The 22,095-nt window shown below is 48.7% G+C and overlaps 1 protein-coding gene across 3 annotated transcripts in view; it reads left to right on the forward strand.

Moving 5' to 3' along the window:
* The window catches only part of GDF6 (growth differentiation factor 6), a 151,762-nt gene that overhangs the window by 13,625 nt on the left and 116,042 nt on the right, over positions 1-22,095 (forward strand). For all 3 annotated transcript variants that reach the window (XR_013926684.1, XM_080378943.1, XM_080378944.1), the window contains one exon: positions 1-21,046. This exon is cut by the window's left edge. Coding sequence is in view for 2 of the 3 variants with exons in the window: in XM_080378943.1 (XP_080235069.1) it covers positions 20,710-21,046 (337 nt within the window). In the remaining variant the exon portion in view is untranslated. The remainder of the gene's footprint in view (positions 21,047-22,095) is intronic.

Consider the following 22,095-nt stretch of genomic DNA (forward strand, 5'->3'; position numbering starts at 1 on the left):
CTTCTAAAGAAGAAGCAACTATTTATCACTGAGTAGACATTTTTTACTGTTTCCTAGAACACAAACCTATATGCTCCAATAATCCTGGGCTGTTGCAGTGAAGAGGCACTGATTCACAGCTTGGGGCAGAAGCTATAATAGTAAGCAGATGGAACATCTTGTTTAACCATCTGCTTTTTAAAGCACATTTTATCACAGGCTCTATCACACTGAAAAAAGGTAGAGAAAGAGGAAGACAATGAATTACCAGTGTACAACCGGTTTGATGTACAATGCAGTATGGTTGCCTTCGCCGTTTGCAACTTTGATGTTTTACTTTTTAGCATTTTAATTAGGAACTATGCTGTGGAGACTGAATTTATAACCTCAGTACTATGGTGTTAGATGGCTCCTGTGAGAGCCTCCTCTGGGTACCAAACCTACTTAAACATCAGGAATAAGGCTTGAGAGAAGAACTTCATCACTGCCCTCAGGTGCCTTAGGAGATGTGTTAAGGAAGGATCCAAGTGAGTGAGGAAGCTCAAGGATAGCTTGAATTTAAGTGGAGTTCTGCAATGTCTTGGTCTATAAGCAAAGACATGCAGCTGTGGCTAATGCCTGTGTAAGTACCAGCCACAACGTGCTCGTGTTACTTATGTCCCAGGTAGATGTTTGTGTTTTCCTTCTGCCAGAGCTGTTCAGCTTCCTGAGCAGTAGACCAAGAGATATTGACACAGCTCCCTAAGCTCCTGCAAAACTCCAGGAAATCACTGCAGGGAAAGATAAAGCAACCCTAGCAAGGTAGGGCCAAGTGGCTTATTCCCTGGCACTGAGGTGAGACAAGATGTAACAGATTGTCTCTGACAGATGTTCATCTAATTTGTTCTTAAAAACCTCTAATGACTGTGCTTCCCCAGCCCACAAAATAGCCTGCTCCTGAGCTTATCTTTGATTATAGTTGAGAAGTTTGTCCTAATATCTAATCTAAATCTCCCTTCCAGTTAAACCTATTACTCCTTGTCCCACTCTCAGTGGATGTCAAGGCAACATATTTTCATCCTCTTTACAGCAATCTTTGAAGGCTGTTATCTGCTCCCTGCAGACCCATCCGTCTTCTCTTCACTAGACTAAACAGCCCCAAAATCGCTCAACCTCTCTGCACAGGTCAGGTTTTATAAACCTCCTAACACCCTTGTTGGTCTCTCAGGGCTTTCTTTTTCATCTATATCTTTCTTAAAAGGTGATGCACAGTGCTGGACGCAGCACTTGAGCTGAGAAGTTCCCAGTGCCGTGAAGTTACCACCCGGCCCTTGGCTTTCCCATCCCCATGGGTACAGTCGTGGATGTTGCTGTGATCACCCGGTCTGTGCTTACTGCCAGGTCTCTTCTGCCATCTGGTCAGCTACCCCCCTGTTTCAATACAAGTTCTTTTGACCTCCTTGCATTTTGCACGTGTCTCTCTTTGGTTCCATTTGTTGATTCTGGAAAACCTCTCTGATTTTTCATAGCTATTTTGACTTTTAATCCTGGGCCCCAATATGCTCGCAATCCTCCTGGCTTAGTGTGATGGGCCGATTTTATAAGCATACTTTATTCCATTATCCAAGTTACTAATGAAAATATCAAACAGAAACAGGCCCTGGACAGACCCTGGGTGACCCCATTAAAAATGAATTTTCAGTTTGATGGCAAACTGTGATAAGTTCAGCGTGTTTTTCAACCACTTGTGCACCCACTGATTAATGATTCCATCTGGCCTGTATTTCCTTAGCTGGCCTTCTAAGAAGTCATGGGGGAGGCATCCAAATAAATGCCCCACTCTAGTCAAGGTGTCTGTTGCTGCTCCCTGCCTGTCGCCAAGAGAAAGGAAACACCCTTGTTCCTCCAAACCAGTTTTACCTTGGCCATCCTGTGCCAGGCTGTGAGGAGGACTCCTGCCCAACCAGTTGCAAAGCATCAGTTGGAGTCAGGGAAATTTTTGGCAATTGCTATTTTAAACCTGTAAAAAACCACATTATAACCATCACTAAGTACAATGTTTCTTACTGCTGAGAAATGCCGGGGTCTGCAATGGTTGTGAGTCTGTAATGCTACGACCAAGCACCCAAGGAAACAGCTAAGAAGGGAAGGGAGGAGAGCAAGGCAGCATCCCACACAGGCAGCAGCCTATCCTAAAGGCTGCTTCCCTCATCCTGCATTCACACCTAGGTTCATCTATAGCCCCCTCCAACCCAAAACCCAAATCTCCAGCAGCCCGCAGTGAGAGCAGCAGCACCTGCAGCCCCAGAAAGGTCGAGGGATGTCATACTGATGCCATTTCAAAGCAAAAAGAATTCTCCTTGATTCAAGACAGGATTAACATTTACATGTAGCCCTCACAGGGAGTTAAGAAAATGAAGAGACATTGTTTTATCCAGACCAAAAAAGATGACCATGGCTTGGGGAAACCTCCTTCAGTGGAGGATCCCCCAGAGGGAGGAGAAACGTCCTCCTGGGAGAGCACAGGAGAAGGCTGGCTGTGCTCCTAAGGCACGAGCTTGAAGAAGATCCTCCAGGAGTGACAGGACATTGCTGTTCATCGTAAGGGAAGAGATAAATAATTTTTAATATACATTTTGGTTGCCCAGGGCCGGGTGTGCGTTGGGTGCTATGGAGGCCTCTGCAGCTACAGGATCCAGGGCAGACCCTTTTGTGCTGGTAGCTCTGGGCTATGTATATTGCACCTTTACATTCAATTTGATACTGCCTTTAGCCTGCTGGACCCCTGCCAATGCAGCTGCAGAAAGGTTGGGGAAATTTGCCATAATATGCTTGGGAATTCTTGTGGAAAGCAAGTTTCACCTACTGCAGTGGAGGTGGATAGGTTTAAGGGGCTTGAGTTTCTTCTTGTCCTGAAATGCTCATCCTCACTTAAAATCCAAAGTAAGGTGGAGTTTAATGTTGAAATATTCCAGCCTGAACATACATGACCACTGGAAGTCAGTGTTTCAGACTGTTCAGAAAATGCACTGAACTCATGCCCCAGAATAAAACCTGTGGAAGCAAAACATTAACCAAGATCCAGCCAATGATGCTAACACCAGTGAAGACGATGCGGTCAACCCAGATTTTGGTGACCACAATTTTTCAAAAAGCACGGAGAGGGGTGTCCTAGCCACTGCTCAGGCAGCCACACAACCCCAGCCCGCGGCAGGGCTTCGAGCAGCCTTGCCCACACGCTGCCTGGTCAGCAGCCAGCCTTCCCCTGCCTTCAAGGAGATGAAATCCCAGCCCAAAAAACTCCACCGGCACCAAGTGCCCCAACTGCTACACCCTCCAACTGCAAGAGGATTTTATCAAGCCTGGAGGAAGACGACTGCAAGGGCACGAACGATTCAAGACAGAGTCACCATGGACTTTTATCTGTTTCCTATCAGGAAAAGCATAAGTGATGTTTTAGGTTTTCAAGAATACCCTAATTCAGCATTTTGCTGCAGCAGGGTGGTCACTGGGCTTTGGACTGCATCCCAGCCAAACAGAATGGAGCTTTTAATCAGTTAAAATCCAAGAAGGGAATAATGATCTCAGAGTTTTGTATTTATCATTGGAATTGGCCTGCTGACCCGCCTAAGGAAGGGCTTGAAACAGTTTCCACAAAGCCAAGACCTAAATGGCTGCAGTAAAAAATAATTTTATCCTGATCTCTTCTTTTTTTTTTTCCCAGATACACATATTTCTGTCGTGCTTGGCTAAATCCTGCCCCCCCATCTCCCTCAGAATGGTCAGTGCAGCTCTCCACACTCTGAAAGCCCGAAGATGTCACTGTCTTGGCAACGACTCGCACAGCCCCAAATGGGGCGATGTGGAGTTATGTGCAGTTATGTATGATTCAGCAGCAATGAGTGTGAAAGGCTGGGACTGCTGGCGCTCACCCTTCATCAGCCTTTTCATACTCCTGGCATTCACCGTGAGCACTGCTGGCTTCATATGTTTAAAGAGCAAAACGAGCGAGTATTGCAGTTAGGTTTGGGGTTTTTGCATTTAGCATTTTTTCTTCCTCTTTGTTCATTTGCGCAGCTATGTATGCTTTTATGGACATGAAGAGCTTCCCCCAGCCTCTTAGCACCAGCATGGGCCATCTTGTTCTCCTAGCAAGTGCCACACAGTGATAAGCAGTACTCCTTGTCCCAGCAGCCTTTCTCCTCAGGGTAGGCACTTGTCCCCCTTACCCAACAAAACATGTGGGGTTTGGGTGCTGAAAGCACAGGGGTTGTCCATCATGTGATGAAAGCATGTTCCATGTGGTGGGGCACAAGCACTGGCTGAAGTGGTAGGGTGCCTTACATGTTCTGCCCTGCAAGCTGCCCATGCCAAGAGATCTCTTCACTTTTTGCAAAAAGACTGGACATTACTGCTCTGTGAAAAATCTAAAGATCTTCACATAAAAAGAAAAAAAAAAAAAGCTTCACATAAAAAAACCTCTGAGAAAAGACTACGGGACTTCCACGCTTCCCAATACACCTATAGAAAATGAAGACAAAATGCCTTGCATGCTACACCTACAAAAGCATGCTACAAAATCCCTTTATTCCTGCTACACCTCAAAGCTCCTTGTTTCTTCCTTCTAATATAATTCTTCTGGGGTAAGACCGAGGCCACCTAAAAATCAACTAAATTGTGACTTCAGACTTGAAAATCCACCTATATCCTAGGCTGTGATTTAGTGTCCAGGGTTGTCTTCTCCCAGGAGGTATCTACATTCACTGAGCACTTCCCAGGTCCCTGGTACCTAACTTCTGCCATCCTGAGGGATGCCTCAGGCATGATGGTAATCGTTAATTGGTGTTAAATTAATTTGGTGGTGGGTGGGAGTTTTTTTTTGGGGGGGAGGGGGTTCAGAGAGCTGAGACCACCACAACAGGCAGCATTACTTTACACCTGCCTTGGCTGCCTGGGCGGTGCTGCCGATGATTAAGCGAACGGAGCCTGATTTACCAGCCAAAGACAGTCTCTCCAGGTTCACTGCAAGCAGCACTGCTTGCTGCTGAATCCACTTTCAGATGAAAGCAAATTCACCTATGGTTCAGACAGCAAAAGAAATCACGTGCTTAAAGGCAAATGAGACGTATATTTGATTTTAGTCTTCTTTCCCACAGCATATATGATTGCTGGAAATTCTTCCTTTCCTGTGCACAACCTTTTTCTTTTTTTTTTTTCTTCTGTTTATTTGTCCTGATTCAGAGCTAACAGCTGTTTTTACCTATGAGAACCAGCTCACAGACGCACTTCAGGATATAAAGCACATTTATGATAAGACACCTGATAAATCCCTTTATGTTCCATATCTTTTCCTGTAAAGCTGGGCAGGGGGGAGCGGAGAAGGAGAAAAGACCTGCTTTAGGATGATATCATAGCTGTTGGGCACATCTGCCCCAAATTAAATTACCATCTAAAGGGCTTATTTCCCAAACATATTTCTTTTCGGCTTGGAAGGAGACATAAAGCAGTGTATCCCTTCAGCTTGCATTTGGGGAGTCTTCAAAAATTTGGGATCACCCTTCACAGTATGCCAACAAGATTTACTAGCGCCGAGTCTCTCAGGTGATGATGCTGTACAAGTTGCATGAAAAATGAATCTTTCTTAGTTCCTTGATTAAGTTGTGACTCATAATAAATCTTCCAGAGACATCAAGCCTGTCTTGCTAAAAGCATGAGGGACCTTTGCAAAGCCCTCTAAGAAGGTGTGAGAAAGGAATCTCACCTGTAAGAAGAAAGCTTGCAAAAGTGAACCTGTTTGAATTTTAAAATATCCATTCTCCATCTTTCACAGCAAGCTCTATGTGCATGCCAGAATTTGAAGACAAAAATGCAAAAGGCGTAGAAATAAACAACATTGAAATGCACCAAGGATAAAATACTTGCAAACAGGCTGCTATGTCTACTGCAATACAAAAGAAAAAAAAAAAAAAGTAACAGGAAAAAGAAGGAAAAGGAGAAAATGCAGGAAAATGTATTTTTTTTAATACTTTCTATGTGATCTTGCCCTGTGAAGGCGCTCAGACTGCGTGGCTTCCAGGTGATAAAGAAGAGGGAAATGCTGCACTGTCCTCTTGCTGCCTACTAGTGCACATGCCCCCAGTGTGGTCATCGTGGCAAAGCCCAGAGTGACAAGGGAGCCATCTCCTTTGGCATTGGCATCTGTTCCCGAGCAGACCCCATGAGCCCAGTGGTTGTGAGAAAGCTGTACAAGCGTGTGGTGTGTGCTGCATCAGAGGGAAAGACACCGGTACCACCTGGGCAGCCTGGACAGCTTGGGCGACTTGGGTGCTGAACACAATCACACTGGCATCATTTTACAGGAGCTCCACTAAAATTTGTGGACAAAAAAAATGGCAACCTGTCATTTGTCCATGGTAGTTACTTAGAAATGGAGCAAAAATGCCCAAAAACGCCTCTTTCAAAGCACCCGACAAATAGCATCCAAATGCAGCAAAGCTTTTCAGCCCATCTAGAAACCACAGCCCTGGTTTTGTGCTGATGTAAACCAGCACAGTTGGTGGAGATATGCTGATTTACACCAGCTGAGTAACTGTTCCTGTATTTTCACCTGGTTCATGAAGATTTATATACTAACTCCCTGCAAAGTATTATAATGAAAAAAAAAAAAAAAAAAAGAATCTCCTAGCTGGGTCCACAAGTCCTATTTCATAAGTAAGTTATCTCAGCCTTGCGAGGTCAGATCTTACTGAGAGGACGATACATCCAGGGCTGTCATGTAAATCATTTCCTTTTGAATTCTTATGTCTAATCAACTTCAGACCTTGTTTTGGACACATTGTACGTTTCATAAGCTGAAGAACTCTCTCTGATGAAATCCTTGCCTCCTGACCCCGAAATACATCTGAACAAAATTGTCCCATCAGGAGTTCAGATAATTGCTTGGCCTTTCCTGTCAGTCATAAACCAGACCAATCCAACTTTTTTGGACACTTCTCCACACTTTAATGTGCTTTTCAAACATATTCTGAACAGCATAACAGAATAGGAATGGTTGCTTTTATAAATGTGTGGTACTTCATATGATTAAGCAAAGAAATCAGAGACTCTCTTTGCTGTTACCATATGTATTACTGTGTGATAAAAATTCACCAGCATGTAGTTCTGCAATTATTGTTCTTACAGCTCCATTAGTCTTAAATGTTATTTATGTACCGTGAGGTTTTTTTCTTTCACTGGAACTCACAAGCTCTCCCTTTTCTTGCTCCAAAGCTTAGGGAGCACTGAGTAGTCCAGGCACAATTTGAAGACTTAATCTTTCTCATGCCCAGAGCAAGTATGCTTAAAAGCAATGCCTTTCTGTTCTCATCTACAGTCTCCTTCAGGGTCCACAGCCTTGCAGCTGTTTGGATCTAAAAGAGGTGGCCAGTGGCTGACACAGCAGGACACCAGCACCAAGCGAGCCCTGTGCTCTCCACCTGGCCACGGCAGCATCCACCACACATAGATGCAGCTTACAACAAGGAGAAGCCAAAGTCCTCATCCGGGCCAAGCTGGGATGCTGCCCAAGCACTGTGGGGGGCGAGATGTCCACATGAAAGGCATGGCATGGATTCAGCAAAAGCCACTGGAAAGTTTTCTATTGACTGCTGAGGGGGCCATGATTTTCTGCCCCCCAGCTCTCCTTGACAGCCTGCCAGCATGTGCAGGAGAGCTCGGGAAGGTGAGGAAGATTTGCTGGAGGAAGCCTGGCACATATCTGCTGGTGAATGGCAAGCCACCCCATGCACTTGGACGGTGCTAGATCCTGAACAATGAGAAGTATTACAAACATTCAGATATCACAGACAAGAGTTTACAGAGATCACAGACTCAAGTTGAAAGCCTGGGAATTCCTCAAGGAGAAGGTGTGGTCTGGGGCAGCGCATGTATGCTGAGAGCTTTCCAAGTGCCTCTGCAACTCTTGACATCTGATGTCATGGGCAAAACACATTGTGAAAATGGAAAGCAGGCTGCTGCATTTATCAGTAAGTTGAAAGGACAAAATGTACATGAATGTTAGAAAAGGAAAATCATTAAAAGACCATTCTACACCAGGAAGAAATCTTTCCGAAGTCTGGGAAACAGAGACCTGCAGGGCTCAGGTGCCACAGACGAACCTCACCTCTGCACCCGAGACCTGGCCGTGTGAGTGGAGGTGCAGAGCCATACATGTCACCTCACAGACCGCTGGGATGCTAAGCCCGTATATCTCATGGTTCCTGCAGACAGACAGGCTCCGTTAGACCTCACTGTACTTGTCCGAGGTGTCAGCCTCTTGGTGGTTTGCTGGAAGTCATTGCTACCTAGCAGGGGTGACAAAAACGAGTGTAAATGTGATATCATTAATGAAGAGTACTTTGGGAACACGAGTAGTGTTGCTAACACCGGTAAGTGACACATGGGGCAGGGTTTTGGCTCCAGGAGAGCCTCATGAGAATATGTGCTCATGGGTTTCAGGTCTGCACGCATTGCAGAATCGCTCCTGAAGCTCAAGCATTGGCTGTAGCATTTTTCAGCGTACCTTTGTGCGCCTGTAATCTCAGGTAGAGCTCTCGCAGAGTTTATAAGCTGTCCTTTGAGGAGATGCAACAAAGCATGAATCCTCAGAAAGTTTGGGTTTTCCTTGCAAACGCACCTGCAGCAAAGGCCACAGGAATTTGCTGGACAGCGGTTGCACCCATCAGGTTGACAACGCCCACGAACCAGCACATGCCGAGCTGCTTTTCCTCAGCCTTTTCACTACTTCAGAACTTATGCTAGGTGTAGAACAATAACTTTCAATTAACCTCATCATTCCCCTGCGCCACAAACAGCTTGTGTGATTTCCAGGCTGGATGCCCACAGTTTCAACCTTTACCTCCTGGTTTCCTCCCCTCGGATGCTCTGCTGTCATCCCTGCTGAATGCTTGCAGCGCGCGAGGCAAGCATCGGATGGAAAATCGGCCTGCGGGCCGCAGCTTCGAGCACAGAAAGGAGCGCAGGAACAAGGGGACACAGCGAGGAGCGCGCGGAACAAAGGGACACAGACACGAGGTCGGAGCTTGTCGTGATGTCGGGGCGCTGCAGCGGTGCAGCCGCACCCCTAGACACCGGAACAAAATTAAGCGAACCGTCCTCGGGAAGACCGGGGGGGCTGCCCCCCTCCGGACGATGTCCCCGTCTGTGCCTCTGTCAGACGCGGACTCACACGAGGGAAAACGCACCGCTGGGGGGGCCGGAGGCTCCGCGGGGTCCCCCCGCCGCCCCGGGACCGGACGCGGCGGCGCGGGTCGCTGTGGCCGCCAGGTGGCGCCGTCGCCCCGGGCACGGCACGGCCGCCCCCGCGCCAGCCGCGGGCGGCGGGAACGGGAGGAAAGCGGCGGCGCCGGCAGCGGCCGGCGGCGGGGAAGGGGCCGGCCCTGCCCTCCGGGGGCCGGTCTCCCGGCGGGGCCGGGGCACACCGGGCCGTCTGTAAGCGGGAGGGCGAGGAGGAGGTCGGGGAGTGCCGCCGCGCCGTGTGTCCCGTCCCGCCCCCCCGAGCCTGCGCACCCCTCGGTGCGGGGGAGGCCGCGGCCCTGAGGGCGAAGGGCCGGCTCGGCGCTGCGGGGCAGTTCCCGGTCAGCGCCACCCCGCCGGCGGCAGCGGCACTCCGGCGGTTTAGTCAGGTGCGAGTATGTCCCCTGTTTTCAGTCGAACACACCCCCAGGAGGGTTTCTTCACGGGCTGCCCGCGTTCCTCGCCCGGGTTCTGTTGGTTCGCGGGAGGCCTGGAAAGGCCCCGTGGCTTGTTTTCCCGAGGAGCTCTGAGGCAGCGAGTTCTCTCGGAACAGAAGAACAACGCCTCTCACTGCCCGGTGCCTCGCACTCGCCTCTAAAGCACATCAGCTAGTTCAGCTGCTGTGGTTTGGTCCTGCTACGAGCTCGTCGTCTATAGGCGAGTGTGTTTCATCGCCCTTCCCGCTGATCGCTGTATGCTGTGCCGCTGGCTCTGAGCCCCCGCCTGCCCACGGCTCACTTCAGCTCAGAGGCATTCGGTACTGAACCAAGCACACGATTCGGCAGTCCATCACTGCCCAGACATGTTCCCCCACATCTGCGGACCAGATCCCTGCCCCAGCTCTCAGCAGTCACCGAGTCCAGCCAGCATTTCATTGCCACCAGTGATTTTTCTCCACAGCTCACTGCTACGGGCACTGCCAGGTCTCCCTGTGATGTGCTCCGCTCGCTCCCTGGGCACCTGGGCAAAGGGCAGCCCATGACATTTTCCAGTCACCATCTGATGATGTTTATTTTGGCCCTCCTACAGGTGTTTCGGAATGACTTTTGTGGGAGAAACATTGAAAACTAGATTTAGGGCAACCCGTTGAAGGAATTGGGAGACTGAAGGTGAAAACTCCCCAGGCTGACATCTGCTCTTTTTGCAGCTTCAGTGCTCCGTCCTGCCTTGCTTTGAGCCCTGTATGAGTGTGCAGTGCTGAGTCCCTCGGAATAGGCAAGGCCCATCAACAGTTCTCAAAACTGGAGCTTAGGAGTTCATCCAGAACCCAGCCTCTGCTCTGGAAAACCTGTGACTTCACAGACAAGTGGGGTTTGGATGGGCTGAAAATGCAGTGAGAGCAGCAGATTTTCTTCAGATGTGTGGATGCTGTTGTAGGCATCATGAGGCACTGGTAAATGAAAAATGAAGTTATTTTAATAAACAGACATTCACATGTAACCACTGGAAGGTGAAGTCAGAAGTTTGGAGTTGGTTTGCAGTTTAACAGGCATGGAAATAACAACAAACTGAGGAAACATGCTTGTTTGTAAAGCTGCCTGAGCAAAGACATACAAGTCAGACTGAGAACTATCAAACTTATTTATGATGAATAATATCCCATTACACTCTGAATGAATAAGGCAGTCCTCAATGGACCTATCAAGGAATATGATTCCAGTAACTTATATACAATTCTGGATTTGTTTTCTAAACATATGCATTTATTTTTTTGGTGAGAAGCCCATTACATTATTTTTGTAATGCTCTCTTTTGCTCTCCAACGCTTTTCCTTTCTATAGTTCTGATAAAGCTCAATCTGCGAAATATTTCTTCAGCTACCTCAAAGCAAGTGTTGACATTACCAAGAAGGAAGCAGTGCTAGAGCAAAAGAAATGTATAAAAGGGAAAGCCTGGGCTGTGATTACATATGATGAAAAGGAAGATGCTCAGCAGAACAGTAAAGTGTTTCTATTCTACTCACCTTGGAATGTAGTCTTTTCACTGAAGAGCTACAGTGGGATTTCAGGCACAAATGAGTCTTGATGAATTTTGAGGCAAAATTTTATGTCGATTAATTATTTGGCAAGTTCTGAAAATTGTATACACGCTGGGGAAGTCTCCCTATAGTATTTCTCTGATTTCTCTGATTTCCATTCCTTGTCATGCTGCTGTTGGGCATATTGAACACCTCCTGCTGTGGAATCCCTGCTCCGGAAAAGGGACAGCATCAGCCGAGCACAGGCAGTGCTGAGATTTATAGAGAAGTAAAGGCAACTTCTGATATTAAGCAAAGAAAGCTGAGCTGGATAAAGAGCTTGCTCGAGCAAAATGAAGCTTTTCTTTTTCTTTTTTTGTCCCCTCTCTCTTTCTTAAGCTTAACAAAAAAGAAAAATGGAAAATCCCCATTGATTGCATCCAGCTGTTAAAATTTTATGATACTGAGATCCCCAGTTGTCATGACCACTTCATGTAGTTTAATATGCAGTCGTATTCTTTTCAGTTTCATTTTCTTCCCCAACTCTAGTTAATAAAACACCTTTCAGACCGCCTGTTCTCAGCAGTTACAGAGTGCCTGGTCTTCTTTTATAAAAAGGAGAAATGCATGCAGGTTTAAGAACTAATTCTTGTACACACACCCGGGCCATTACCTGTGGGATACCTTGGCACGAAAGGAAGTTAAATTGCAACCATAATTCCCATTAACGTCAGTGAGAGCAACATTTGCGCATTTCCCCGTGTGAAGGAGGTGCAGGCTGAATGGGAGCCGCTCTTTTCTGATCACCATAGACCAGCCCTGCCATAAAAAGGTCGACCCTTTGCCCCAGCCAAGACTCCCCTTGCCTGCAAATGGCTTTGGGCTCAGGCCCAAAATGAATAAATCTCTCTGGACTTTGGAAATTCAGAGGCAAACCAGCACCTCCCAAAGTATTGCACATTCATTCTCTGTTTCATCCGCAGTGAGCGTGGGGGCTGTTATCTACACTGTTTGCTCAGTTTCAGTGTGGCTTTCCTAAAGGATTTTTTTGCTACTCAGTTGGCACAGATAAAATACCCATGATAAAAGTAATGCCCACGATTTATGCTTTTAAATTTTTTAATACATTTATATTTTCAGTCTGCTGTTGCTTCCTTTTCCCTTCTGCCTTTCTGGCATTTGCCCACACCAGCAGCCATGCACATGTAGTGGTAGGAGGGCAGGAGTGTGATTCCCTGTGCCAGGGCAGCATTGGCATCAGCAGGGAGGAGCAATGCCCACTTCTGCTTTAGAGTTCTTTATTTGCTATGGCATGCTGGTGTCGCTCTGGCTTGTTACCATTGCTCCTGTATATAGAACCGCACACACACCCCCCCCAACTTTACATTAAGGAAGAGTAAGTGTACACATTAATAGCTCAAGGACTGGACCAGCTGATTTAATTAATTCCAGAACAAGCATTTCAAATAAAGGAATCCAGAATTATGATGAAGCTGCAAAGGAATCAAAATATGCTATAGGTGAAAGGATTTTGCTGTGCTCTGGGTGGTGAATGCTTCTTTTTCAGCCTCAGCATTCTATTGTATTAGTCTTTTTTGCCTTTGTGGTTTTGAAAATCATTTGGGGAATCTGTTTAATGATGCAGTTTTATGTAAAAGGTGGCCACATTACTGCACTAAATATAAAGCAGTCAGAGGAACTGAAGTTAATCCCGTTCAGTTTCCTAAGAGGTAGCACTGATAAACATTCTGGTCAGCCAATGCATTTTGTGGACAATGTTTAAAGAAACATTAGCTGCTAACATGCTTAGCTTGAGGAAGCCTTATCCTCCCTTTACCAGTATTTATAGTCATAATTTAATAGGAAGCCTCTAATGATAACATCTTACTACTTGTTTAATCATCTTTTACTCAGCAAAACAACGGAGTTAATTTGGGATCGAGAAAGGATGTGGATACCATGGCTGACTCAGGTCAGGGCATCGCTGGTCTTTGTGCCAGAGAAGCTCAACCTGGCAGCCAGCTCGGAGTGGGGCTGAGTGCTGTGGCACTGGGCTGTGTGCTGCAGCACTGCCCCTTGGAGAAATACTTTAACCGTTTCCCTGGGGAAAGTCAGCAGCTTCCCTTTGCTGTGCCTGTATCTCACACTGTACCAGGAATAGGAAAAGCAGCTTTTTAAAATTACAGACATTTTAAACAGCAAAAATGGAAATACAGAGGAAAAAGAACACTTGGAGCACTTGGGGATGTTTTCTGAGACGGAGTTGAATTCGCACTGAGGGTGCCCCTCTGTTTAGTAGGGAAGATCCAGCTGACAGCTAACCTTTTGATATAAAACCACTGCCAGCCTGTCTTTTCCTCTTGTTACTCGATCCTCTTCCCTTTTATGCATTTCACTCCCTCCTCAGTAAACCCAGGAAAAAACAGAAGAGGGGGGGAAAGGTAGAATTAACATGACAGCTGTCACCATCACACGATTCGATCTGTGCCTCCCCTTCCCCTGCCACCATCTTCAGGCATGATCTCTGCAGATCAGGGAATGTCCCCAGCCTGGAGACTGTTGCAGCACGGCTCCTTCCAACACCAAAGCATTGACAAAGGTCAAAATGAATTTTGTACTTCCCAGGAGTTGGTTTCCTTTGCCAGAGGCTGCTCAGTTGGCAGCCCCTGGTTTGTGTCTGTATGCAGCAAGACTCCTGTGCTGCTCCTAAAGGGTTTCTTTAGGGGAAACAGCTGCAGGTCCTTACCCAGGAAGGCAGTAAACAACACCCAGTGGGCTCATCAGAGCTGGCACTGGCAGACTGCTTTGAACTGAATAAAGAAAAATTAAATTTTCCCTACCAAGAAAAGAATTAAATAGCAGTAGCATGGTGGGAAGTAGCCTCTGTCCTGAAGAGTTCACAGATGAAACAAGGAATGAGGCAGAAACAGCAGCAAGGAAAGATAGAGTGAAACTCCTGAGGTAGTGTGAGTATGGATAAGATTGGTACTCACATCTTCCGTGTCTCAGGTAAACTGTTTGCCTGCATCCCAACACTCGTAACAGGACAGCAACTGAGACACCTAAAATCATCTCAGGGCCTGCAAGAAAACCCAGATGCCAATGCTCAAAGTGCCCATGCAGTGCTGAATTAATGAGAGGGAAGCAAGGGAAGTGAGAGGAGCAAGAAAAGAATTGTAAAATAAAAAGATATAAATAAATTCTTTCACGCATATAGGGCAAACTGTGATGAAGCAGCACTTTGTAAGGACTCCTTCATCTTTTTTAAAAAGGAGTCCACCGTATGTCCCTGTCCCTCTCCAGGCAGAACGTGTGGTCGTGATCATTCGTGACAATGAGCATCGTTTCACAGCACCAGCCTGAGTGCAGCCAAAGCTGGAAGCCTGTGCTGAGGTACTCACACTCCAGAAAAAACAAAACCAACAGTTAAATCTAGCTTATTGAAACTGTAAGTATCCATATGTAGAATGTAAAAGTGCAATAAATGTCTGCAAATCGGTCCACGTTTTTTCTAAGATCAGAAGTTACTATGCACGTATGAGCTCCTGCACTCACTACACTGAAGCAGAGAGCAGTCCTAAACATATGGCCACTAAGTATTAAAGACAACAAACAGTACAATTCAGCCCATAAATGGAGGGCTGGATCCTGCTGGGGCTGAGGTCCTTTTGTGTCCTACAAAATTAGGATCTGTGGATACTCTGCACCAAAGAAAAAATGCCGAGTATCCTCCGGGGCTGGGTTTGCAGCCTAGCGGAAAGTCAGACTAAAAAGAAAACAATAAATTAAAGTGCCACCAAACTCCTCAGAAAAGAGAAAACTGCATCAAAGCAACAGCCTTTCACTTTTAGCCCCCCAAGAGCTGAAATGAGCAGGCGCCGAGGCAGTAAGCAGTTCCCATCCTGCCACCGGCAGCAGGATATACATTATTTAGAAACGACAGAAACTGTCTGAGTTAGCAGTGTAGCTGAACAAATTAGAAATGATAGCGTAACTGGCAGTTCGGTTTATATAGCTGGAGCTCCGAGACAGAAATACAGATTATGACAGGTTAACGGGGACTGTGACGTTCCCTGTACATGTAAATAAACACTGAATTCGAGAACCTCTGTTTTCCCCAAGCACTAGTAAATAAAAGTATAACAGAGACCTCATGTAAAGTAACCATATGCTTATAATTATACAAACATTGTAGATCCCCTGTGTGAAATTTCACATCTTTATTGCTTCTATTTTAATGTTTACAAAGTTAGCAGTAATTTTTCAAAACCAAATCTATCCTAAACAGGAAAGACAATTTCCTACATCATTTTAATTTTCTACGCCAGAGCAAATGAAAGCAGAACCGCTCTTGCAAACCTCTTCCCCTTCTCCTGCTCTATATGCTGCAGTTTGTTTCCCCAGTGTCAGGATGTGTTTTGACGCACCAAGAATGCAGGAGTGGCTTTACTCTTCGTGCCTATATATTAAGTTTTTAACTGTGAGTGAGAGACAATATGGTTCTAATCTAAGACAGTGACAAAAATGCAGAGAGCTTGCAGAGAAGCAACGTTGCCACTGGTTCGTGGCAAAATAAAAAGCTGTAAAAAGCAACAGTGGCGCTTAGGGTTAGCCCCACTACTTCTCCCGACTTTTCTTCTGAAAAGACTGACTGTAGAAAGCAAGAGAAAAAGGAAGAGAAATGGGAAAGCCTGTCCCCACGCTGTGGGGCTGCACAAACCTCCACTGAGCTGGAGTGCAGGACACTCGCCTGGAAGAGCCCTGCGGGCTGTGGGGTGCTGGGACAGGCACAGATCCCTTGTGGGATGCTTGGAAAGTGAAACAGAGCCTTCCTTGGAGGACCACAATGCGACAGCTGGTTCGGACTCTCCTAAAGCAGCCCTCTTTATTTCAGTATGCTCCCTCACCTCCTGTTAGCTCGCATGGCATAGTTTTGACAATCAAGTTTCTCGGTCCGCTCAGACCTTTGAGGTTTATGTTAACAGTTTGGAGAGCAGGCAGGCTGAAACGAATATGCTGAGGAAAAAAAAAAAAAAAAAGATAGTTTGCTGTATTAATCAAAAAAGGAAAAATAAGTATTTGGTTAATGCAACAAGCCAGGATGCAGGCAGCAGAGAAGGGAGCTTGGTGCTCTCTCCCTGAAGATGCTCTCAGCCAAGAGCAGGACAGCCCAGCCAGGAGGGAGGCAGGGGGAGAAGCTGGCGTGTTACCTATGAGGGAGGGCCCATCTGGGGAAGGGGAAGAAACTGCTGGGTCAGAATCTACCTTCTGAAAACAAATATCGCTGCTCATACGGAGCACTGCAGCAAGGAAGCAGAGGTGCTAAAAATGTTGAAGCTAAAAGCAATGGGAGTTTAATGCCTCAGATCTCGGGTCTTTGAAAGACAAGTCCCATTATCAAAGCCTGGGCTTGTGGAGGTTGGTGTTTTGCTGAAAACCAGCACATATGGGTACACGGGCATTTCAGAAAACATCGTGCTAACTGCTCTGCCAGTACAAATCCCTACCCCCGATTTTGTGGTGTGACCACAGCCTTTTCAAACCTCTTTGTGGTAAAGGGTGAAGAAGACCACACTTTGAGTGGGTACATTTTCTAGTTATCATAATAGAGCATGATTTTGGTTTGCAGAAATAAAAACCCTACAATGGATCATTCATGTTATAATAACCCAAAACTTAGCTTTAAAAAAAATAAAAGGTACTAAGAGGAACTGTCTACAAACTGATCAGCTCTGTACTAACGCCACTTATGCACCACGGGAAGTCTTCTGAAAGACCACAAACCAGAGGTGAGATGAGTGATGCTTAGGCCTTGGCTTGACCACTTGTGCAGGGATGAATTTTAACCTCTGGTACCAGTCCTCAACATTGGTGCTCATTTTATTGTTATAACAAGATAAATTTCCATTAAACTTCCAGGGGAAAAAAAAAATTACATTTGATTTTGTCTGTCTCCTGGCTTTCAAATTTGCCTCTGATGTTTTTCCTTTTCCCAGAATAGCAAATTCACAGAAAGGAAAAAATTTGAAAGATGTGGAAACTATCTGTACTAGTGCAAGGAAATTAATTAAATTGTAGTTTTGCAGTCTCAAAGTGGCTTTAGTTTGGAGAAATGCATTTGAAATTAAAAAATTGTCACAAAATATTTATAATGCAATTATAAACTGAAATCTGGCCAGCTTTTATTGTTGGGAAAACCGGAAAGGAAATAATTTTAAAAAATGCTATTCTTCTTTTCTGGTGGCTGTTATTATTTTATTCTTCTTATTGTTGCTGCCGTTATTACATCCTTTGCCGAGCTCCGAAGCTGGGATCCCAATTGTTTCACAGGCGCTGATTCATTCTCATGCTGCCCCACAAGGTGCCTGCTCCTGCCTGCAGCTCCTGAGTCTGGTCTCACGTGGTTTTCTCAATGCCAGTCAAACCCAAAACTTCTTAAGATGGTTTGATATGTTCGAGTCCCTCACAGTGATCTGACTGAGTAGCTGCATAAGGCACCAAGATTGCTACATCTTCTTAGTTCCTTACGCTCTGTCTTCTCTGTTCCTTTGAGTGACTGTTCTGGCAATTATCTGTTTTGAACAATGGCATTGTCTTCCAAAATGGCAAAGGGACACCCCGAGCAACAGAGCCTAATGCTGCAAGAAAGACAGGAGAGCACCACTGCCTACTCTATGGCTGTTATGACCTGTGTATGCTATCATCTGATGAGCGTTACTGTCTTGGGGTAATAACAACAGTGCACGTGCCTCTCCCAGCCTCTGCACTGCCTGAAAGGTCACTGGAGCTAGGGGAAGGACCCCCGTTGGCTGCAGAGGGCTTCCAGACAGGCCCCTCGCAATAAAGAAGTGAGGGTGGAAGACAGCCGTCCGAGTCCATTTGAGAGAATGCATTAAAACGTGCAAAAGCAGCAGGTAGAAATGAAATCGGGCTGATGGAAGTTGCTCTCAAGACCACTCGACCCTTGCAGCTTTGCATTAGTATGAAACCACCTTCCCTTGGGAGAGGAGGAGGCCAAGGGAGGAAAAAGCCGAGAACAAAGAGGGAAGAGGAGAGACAGACCGAGAGACAAAGGCAGGAAGGGAACAGACACTCCAGGAGCAGCGAGGGGACCCTGGAAACCAGCGGGGTGGGAGTGGGAAAGGGCAGCCGTGCAGCAGCAGCACTGGGGACTGCAAGGAGGGGATGTGGGAAGTGGAAACAATATCAGAAAAGAAAAATAGGACAATGAAATGCAGCAGGAGAGAAAAGAAAGAGCCTGGGGGACTAGGGTTGGGCAGAAGTTGGCGGAGAAGAAACTGGAGCTGGGCAGCTGATTGGAGATAGCAGGCAGGAGCGTGGAATAAGTGAAGAGGGCACAAAAGGGGCAGAAGGAAACAAAAAAAGTGATGATAAGGCTCCGGAAGGAACTGGGTCATGGCAAGAAAAAATAGTCAAAATGCTAAGTACAGAGCAGAAAGGATGGGAGTGGCAAACGGGAGTAGAAGTAACAGAAGTAAGGGATCAGAAAAGTGAAGCTGAAGGGGCAGGAGGAGGGGGCGAAGGTCCCAGAGCAGAAAGCAGCTGATGAAAAGGGAGAGAAACGGTCAGCAGGGCAGCTGTAAAGCCAGGAGATAGGCAGGAGGAGTGAAAGCACAATAAAGAAAAAGGGGTAAAAAAACCAGGATGGAACAAAGTGGGCACTGGTTTTGCAGGACACTTGCCTCACTTCTGCACTGCCACTGATACTCTTTTGTAGCTCTGTTTCTTCACAGTTCATCTGCCAGGACCTCACAGTACATCTGTCCTACTAAAAAGAAGTGAAGACAACGATGGGCCCTGTTCGCTAATCCAAGCGATGTGTCCCCCCATCGACATGGTCACATTCAAATGGCTGCCTAGGGACAAGAGCTGGGGAGCACCGTGGCACTGAGCTCCCTACAGACAAACTGGGACTGGCCAGGCTAGATGCCTGTTCCGTGTTGCCTGGCTGGGTCTGCCTCATCCCACAGAGTGCGTTGCACTTGTGCCAAAAGCCCAGGCATGAGTTGCCCTCTCTAGGTAGAAAATGAGAAGGGGAAAGAAAAAGACAAGAAAGTCCATGTATGACTGCATGGATCATGAAGAACAGCTGCTGATGGAGGAGTGTATCAGAGATGTCGGATTCAGCATGGGGTGAAAGCCAGATTTCCTTTATTTGCTATAGACTGAGCTTTCACTGCCAAACACAACCCTCAGGCTGCAGCATCTCTTGCTAGAGGAAAATCCATCAGTGGCAGAGCTGAGGCAGATAGGAGAGAGAGGAAGAAGTGGAGAATGGGAGAGTGGGAGAGGAAAGGAGAGGAGAGAACAGGACAGGACAGGATGGGACAGGAGCTCAGCACTGTCACAAACACAGGGCAAAGGAAAGCAATGTGGGGAAAAGGAGGGTGGCTTGTGGCTATCAACGGCAGCACTGCCATGGTTCAGGAAGGAGGATGAGAAGGAGGTCAGGAAGAATCAGGGAGGAAACTGGACAGGTAGGGTAACACAAGCTTGTTACCATGCTTTTTCCATGGCTGTGAACCCTTATCTAGGGTTCTATCTATCTGATGGCTGGATGAAACCATTTGGAGAGCTGACACCAGTCTTCTACTAGAGGATGCACGTCTAAAAATCCAAAAGAAAAGGCAGGGGTGAATCCTCCTGCTTATGCTCCACTGTTGTCTCCTACATGACCTGTGCTTTGAGGAGGCTTTCCTGCCTGCCCCAGGCTGCCCTGCTTAATTTGCCAGTGCTGCCTGCCCAGCGCTGCATTGTCCCAGGCCCCAGCCTGGCACCGTGCTCTTCTCAGGCTGGTCCCCTCTTGATGGCTGTGCAGATTTTGAAAGAAAAACTGTCTCTGACTCTGCACCCCTGTGCTTGCCCTTCCCTCTCTGGCAGCTGGCAGGGCCTGCCTCGCGGCTGCCCGCTAGGTGGGCCCTGGCGCATCCCAAGATGACAAGTCCCCCACTTTCCACCAGATTCTCGTTCTTGAGAGACTCCTGCTTCACGCCAAGCTCTCGGGCACACAGCCATGGGAATACAGAGAGCCTCGAGGAAGATCATTAGCATCGCACCAGTCTGCCCGCATCCGAAACGGCAGCACCCAAGAGGCACCTGGGCACACCAAAGCATTGGCGGGTCGATGAGAAGCGGTACCCGAAGGGTGGCAGCAAGACGCGCAGCATCCCTCCCCTGCCGTCCGCTTCCCGCGTGGAGTCCCCGGCGAGCAGGGAGCCAGGGGACCCCCAAGCGCCCGGCCGCGGGGTGTCCCGCCCCGCCGCGGACCGCCCTGCGGGGGCGGGCTGGGTGCCCCCACGGGGCGGTCCGCGTCGGGGCGGTACCCACGGGGCGGGGCGGGCTGCTCCGGGCCGAGCCCGCCCGGGTGCAGTCCCCGCTCCGCGCCACGCCGCCGCGCAGTCCCCGCGCCGCTCCGTGGGCCGCCGGAGCCGCACGTCGGGCCGCCCTCCTCTTCCTCCCCACCGCCGCCGCCTCTCGCTATGAATGCACGCCGGGCCCTGCTCTCCGCCGCCTTGCTCGCCAGCCTCCTCTGGGATTTACCTTGCTGCCTCCCGGCTTCCCTCCCCGCCGCCTCGGAGCTCGCCGCCTCCTCCAAGGGCGGACGGGGCCGCAGGGTGCCGCGGTCCCCACGGGAGACCCGCCCGCGGCAAGGGGGACACGCCGCGGGCCGGGCGCTCCCACGGGCGGAACCCCACGAGTACATGCTGTCTCTGTTCAGGACTTACTCCATCGCGGAGAAACTGGGCATCAACGCCAGCTTTTTCCAGTCGTCCAAGTCTGCCAACACCATCACTAGTTTTGTAGACAGGGGACGAGGTAAGTTCTGACGCTCCCCGCGCCCCCTCGCCCCTCACCGTCCCCCGGGGCTGCGGGCGCCCCTTCCCGCGGCGCTGCGCGGTGCGAGGCTGCCGTGCCGCGGAGCCTGGCGCTGGGGGGGGGATCGGTCACTGGTGCTTCCGCGCTCCCCCCACCCCGCCCCGGTATTGCAGAAAAGTGGATCTTTCGGTAAATTGAGGATCGCGTTGTTTTCTTTTCAAGCCAGCTGCGAAACCCGGACCACAGCAGCCGTAAGTGCTGCGTGCGGGAAACACGCGTGTTCCTCCCCGAATCGTCACGGGGTGGTGGGCAACACGCCATAGCTTTGCAGGAGCGTTTCGGGTGTCAATGCAACCTTGGGGGGGGGGGGGGGGAACACAAAAAAGGAAAAAAAAACCAACCAAAAACACACCCACAAGCCGCCCTTTGGTTTCTTTCCGCCTGCCGGGGAAAAGCTCGCTCTTACCGCCGCGGCTGTAAGGCCAATAGAAAGTTCAAACTGACCGAGGGCAAACCTCTGCTGCTTGGGGCTGCTCTCGCCTAGGGTCGCTTTACCGGGGTTACCTGGAGGAGCACCGGCCCCGTTTGAAAGCGCCGGGGCGCCGCCGGCTCCGCTTGCGGGAGGCAGCCCCAAGCCCAGGTAACTCCCGGCGCCGGGGCTCGGCGCGGGGCGGCCCGGGCTCGCCGTCCGCTGCGGGGCCGGTCCTCACCCACCCCGGGCCGGGCCCCGGGGCTGCCCGGCGGCGGGGAGCGCGGCGGACGGGCCCGCGGCAGCGCCCGGGGCCAGCCGGGCCCCAGCCCTTGCCCCCGCTCTCCCGGGGCGGCACCGGCGCCGCGGGGAGCCCCGCGGCGACCCGCAGACCCGGCCGGGGCCCTGGTTTGCTTCTCGCTCGTTGTTTTACCCCCCATACCCGAGGCAGTGGGATGGAGGTTTCTCGGCGATTTCCCTTCCCTCAAAACGCCCCGTAATTTAAAATTATTTTTATTTGTCGTTACCCTGGTTTCTGAGCCGTTAAGGACAGAGCAGTTAACAGGTTCTTAATGAAGGT

The sequence above is a fragment of the Falco punctatus genome (assembly GCF_963210335.1).
Source record: "Falco punctatus genome assembly, chromosome: 3".
In the NCBI taxonomy this organism is placed as follows: Eukaryota; Metazoa; Chordata; class Aves; order Falconiformes; family Falconidae; genus Falco; species Falco punctatus.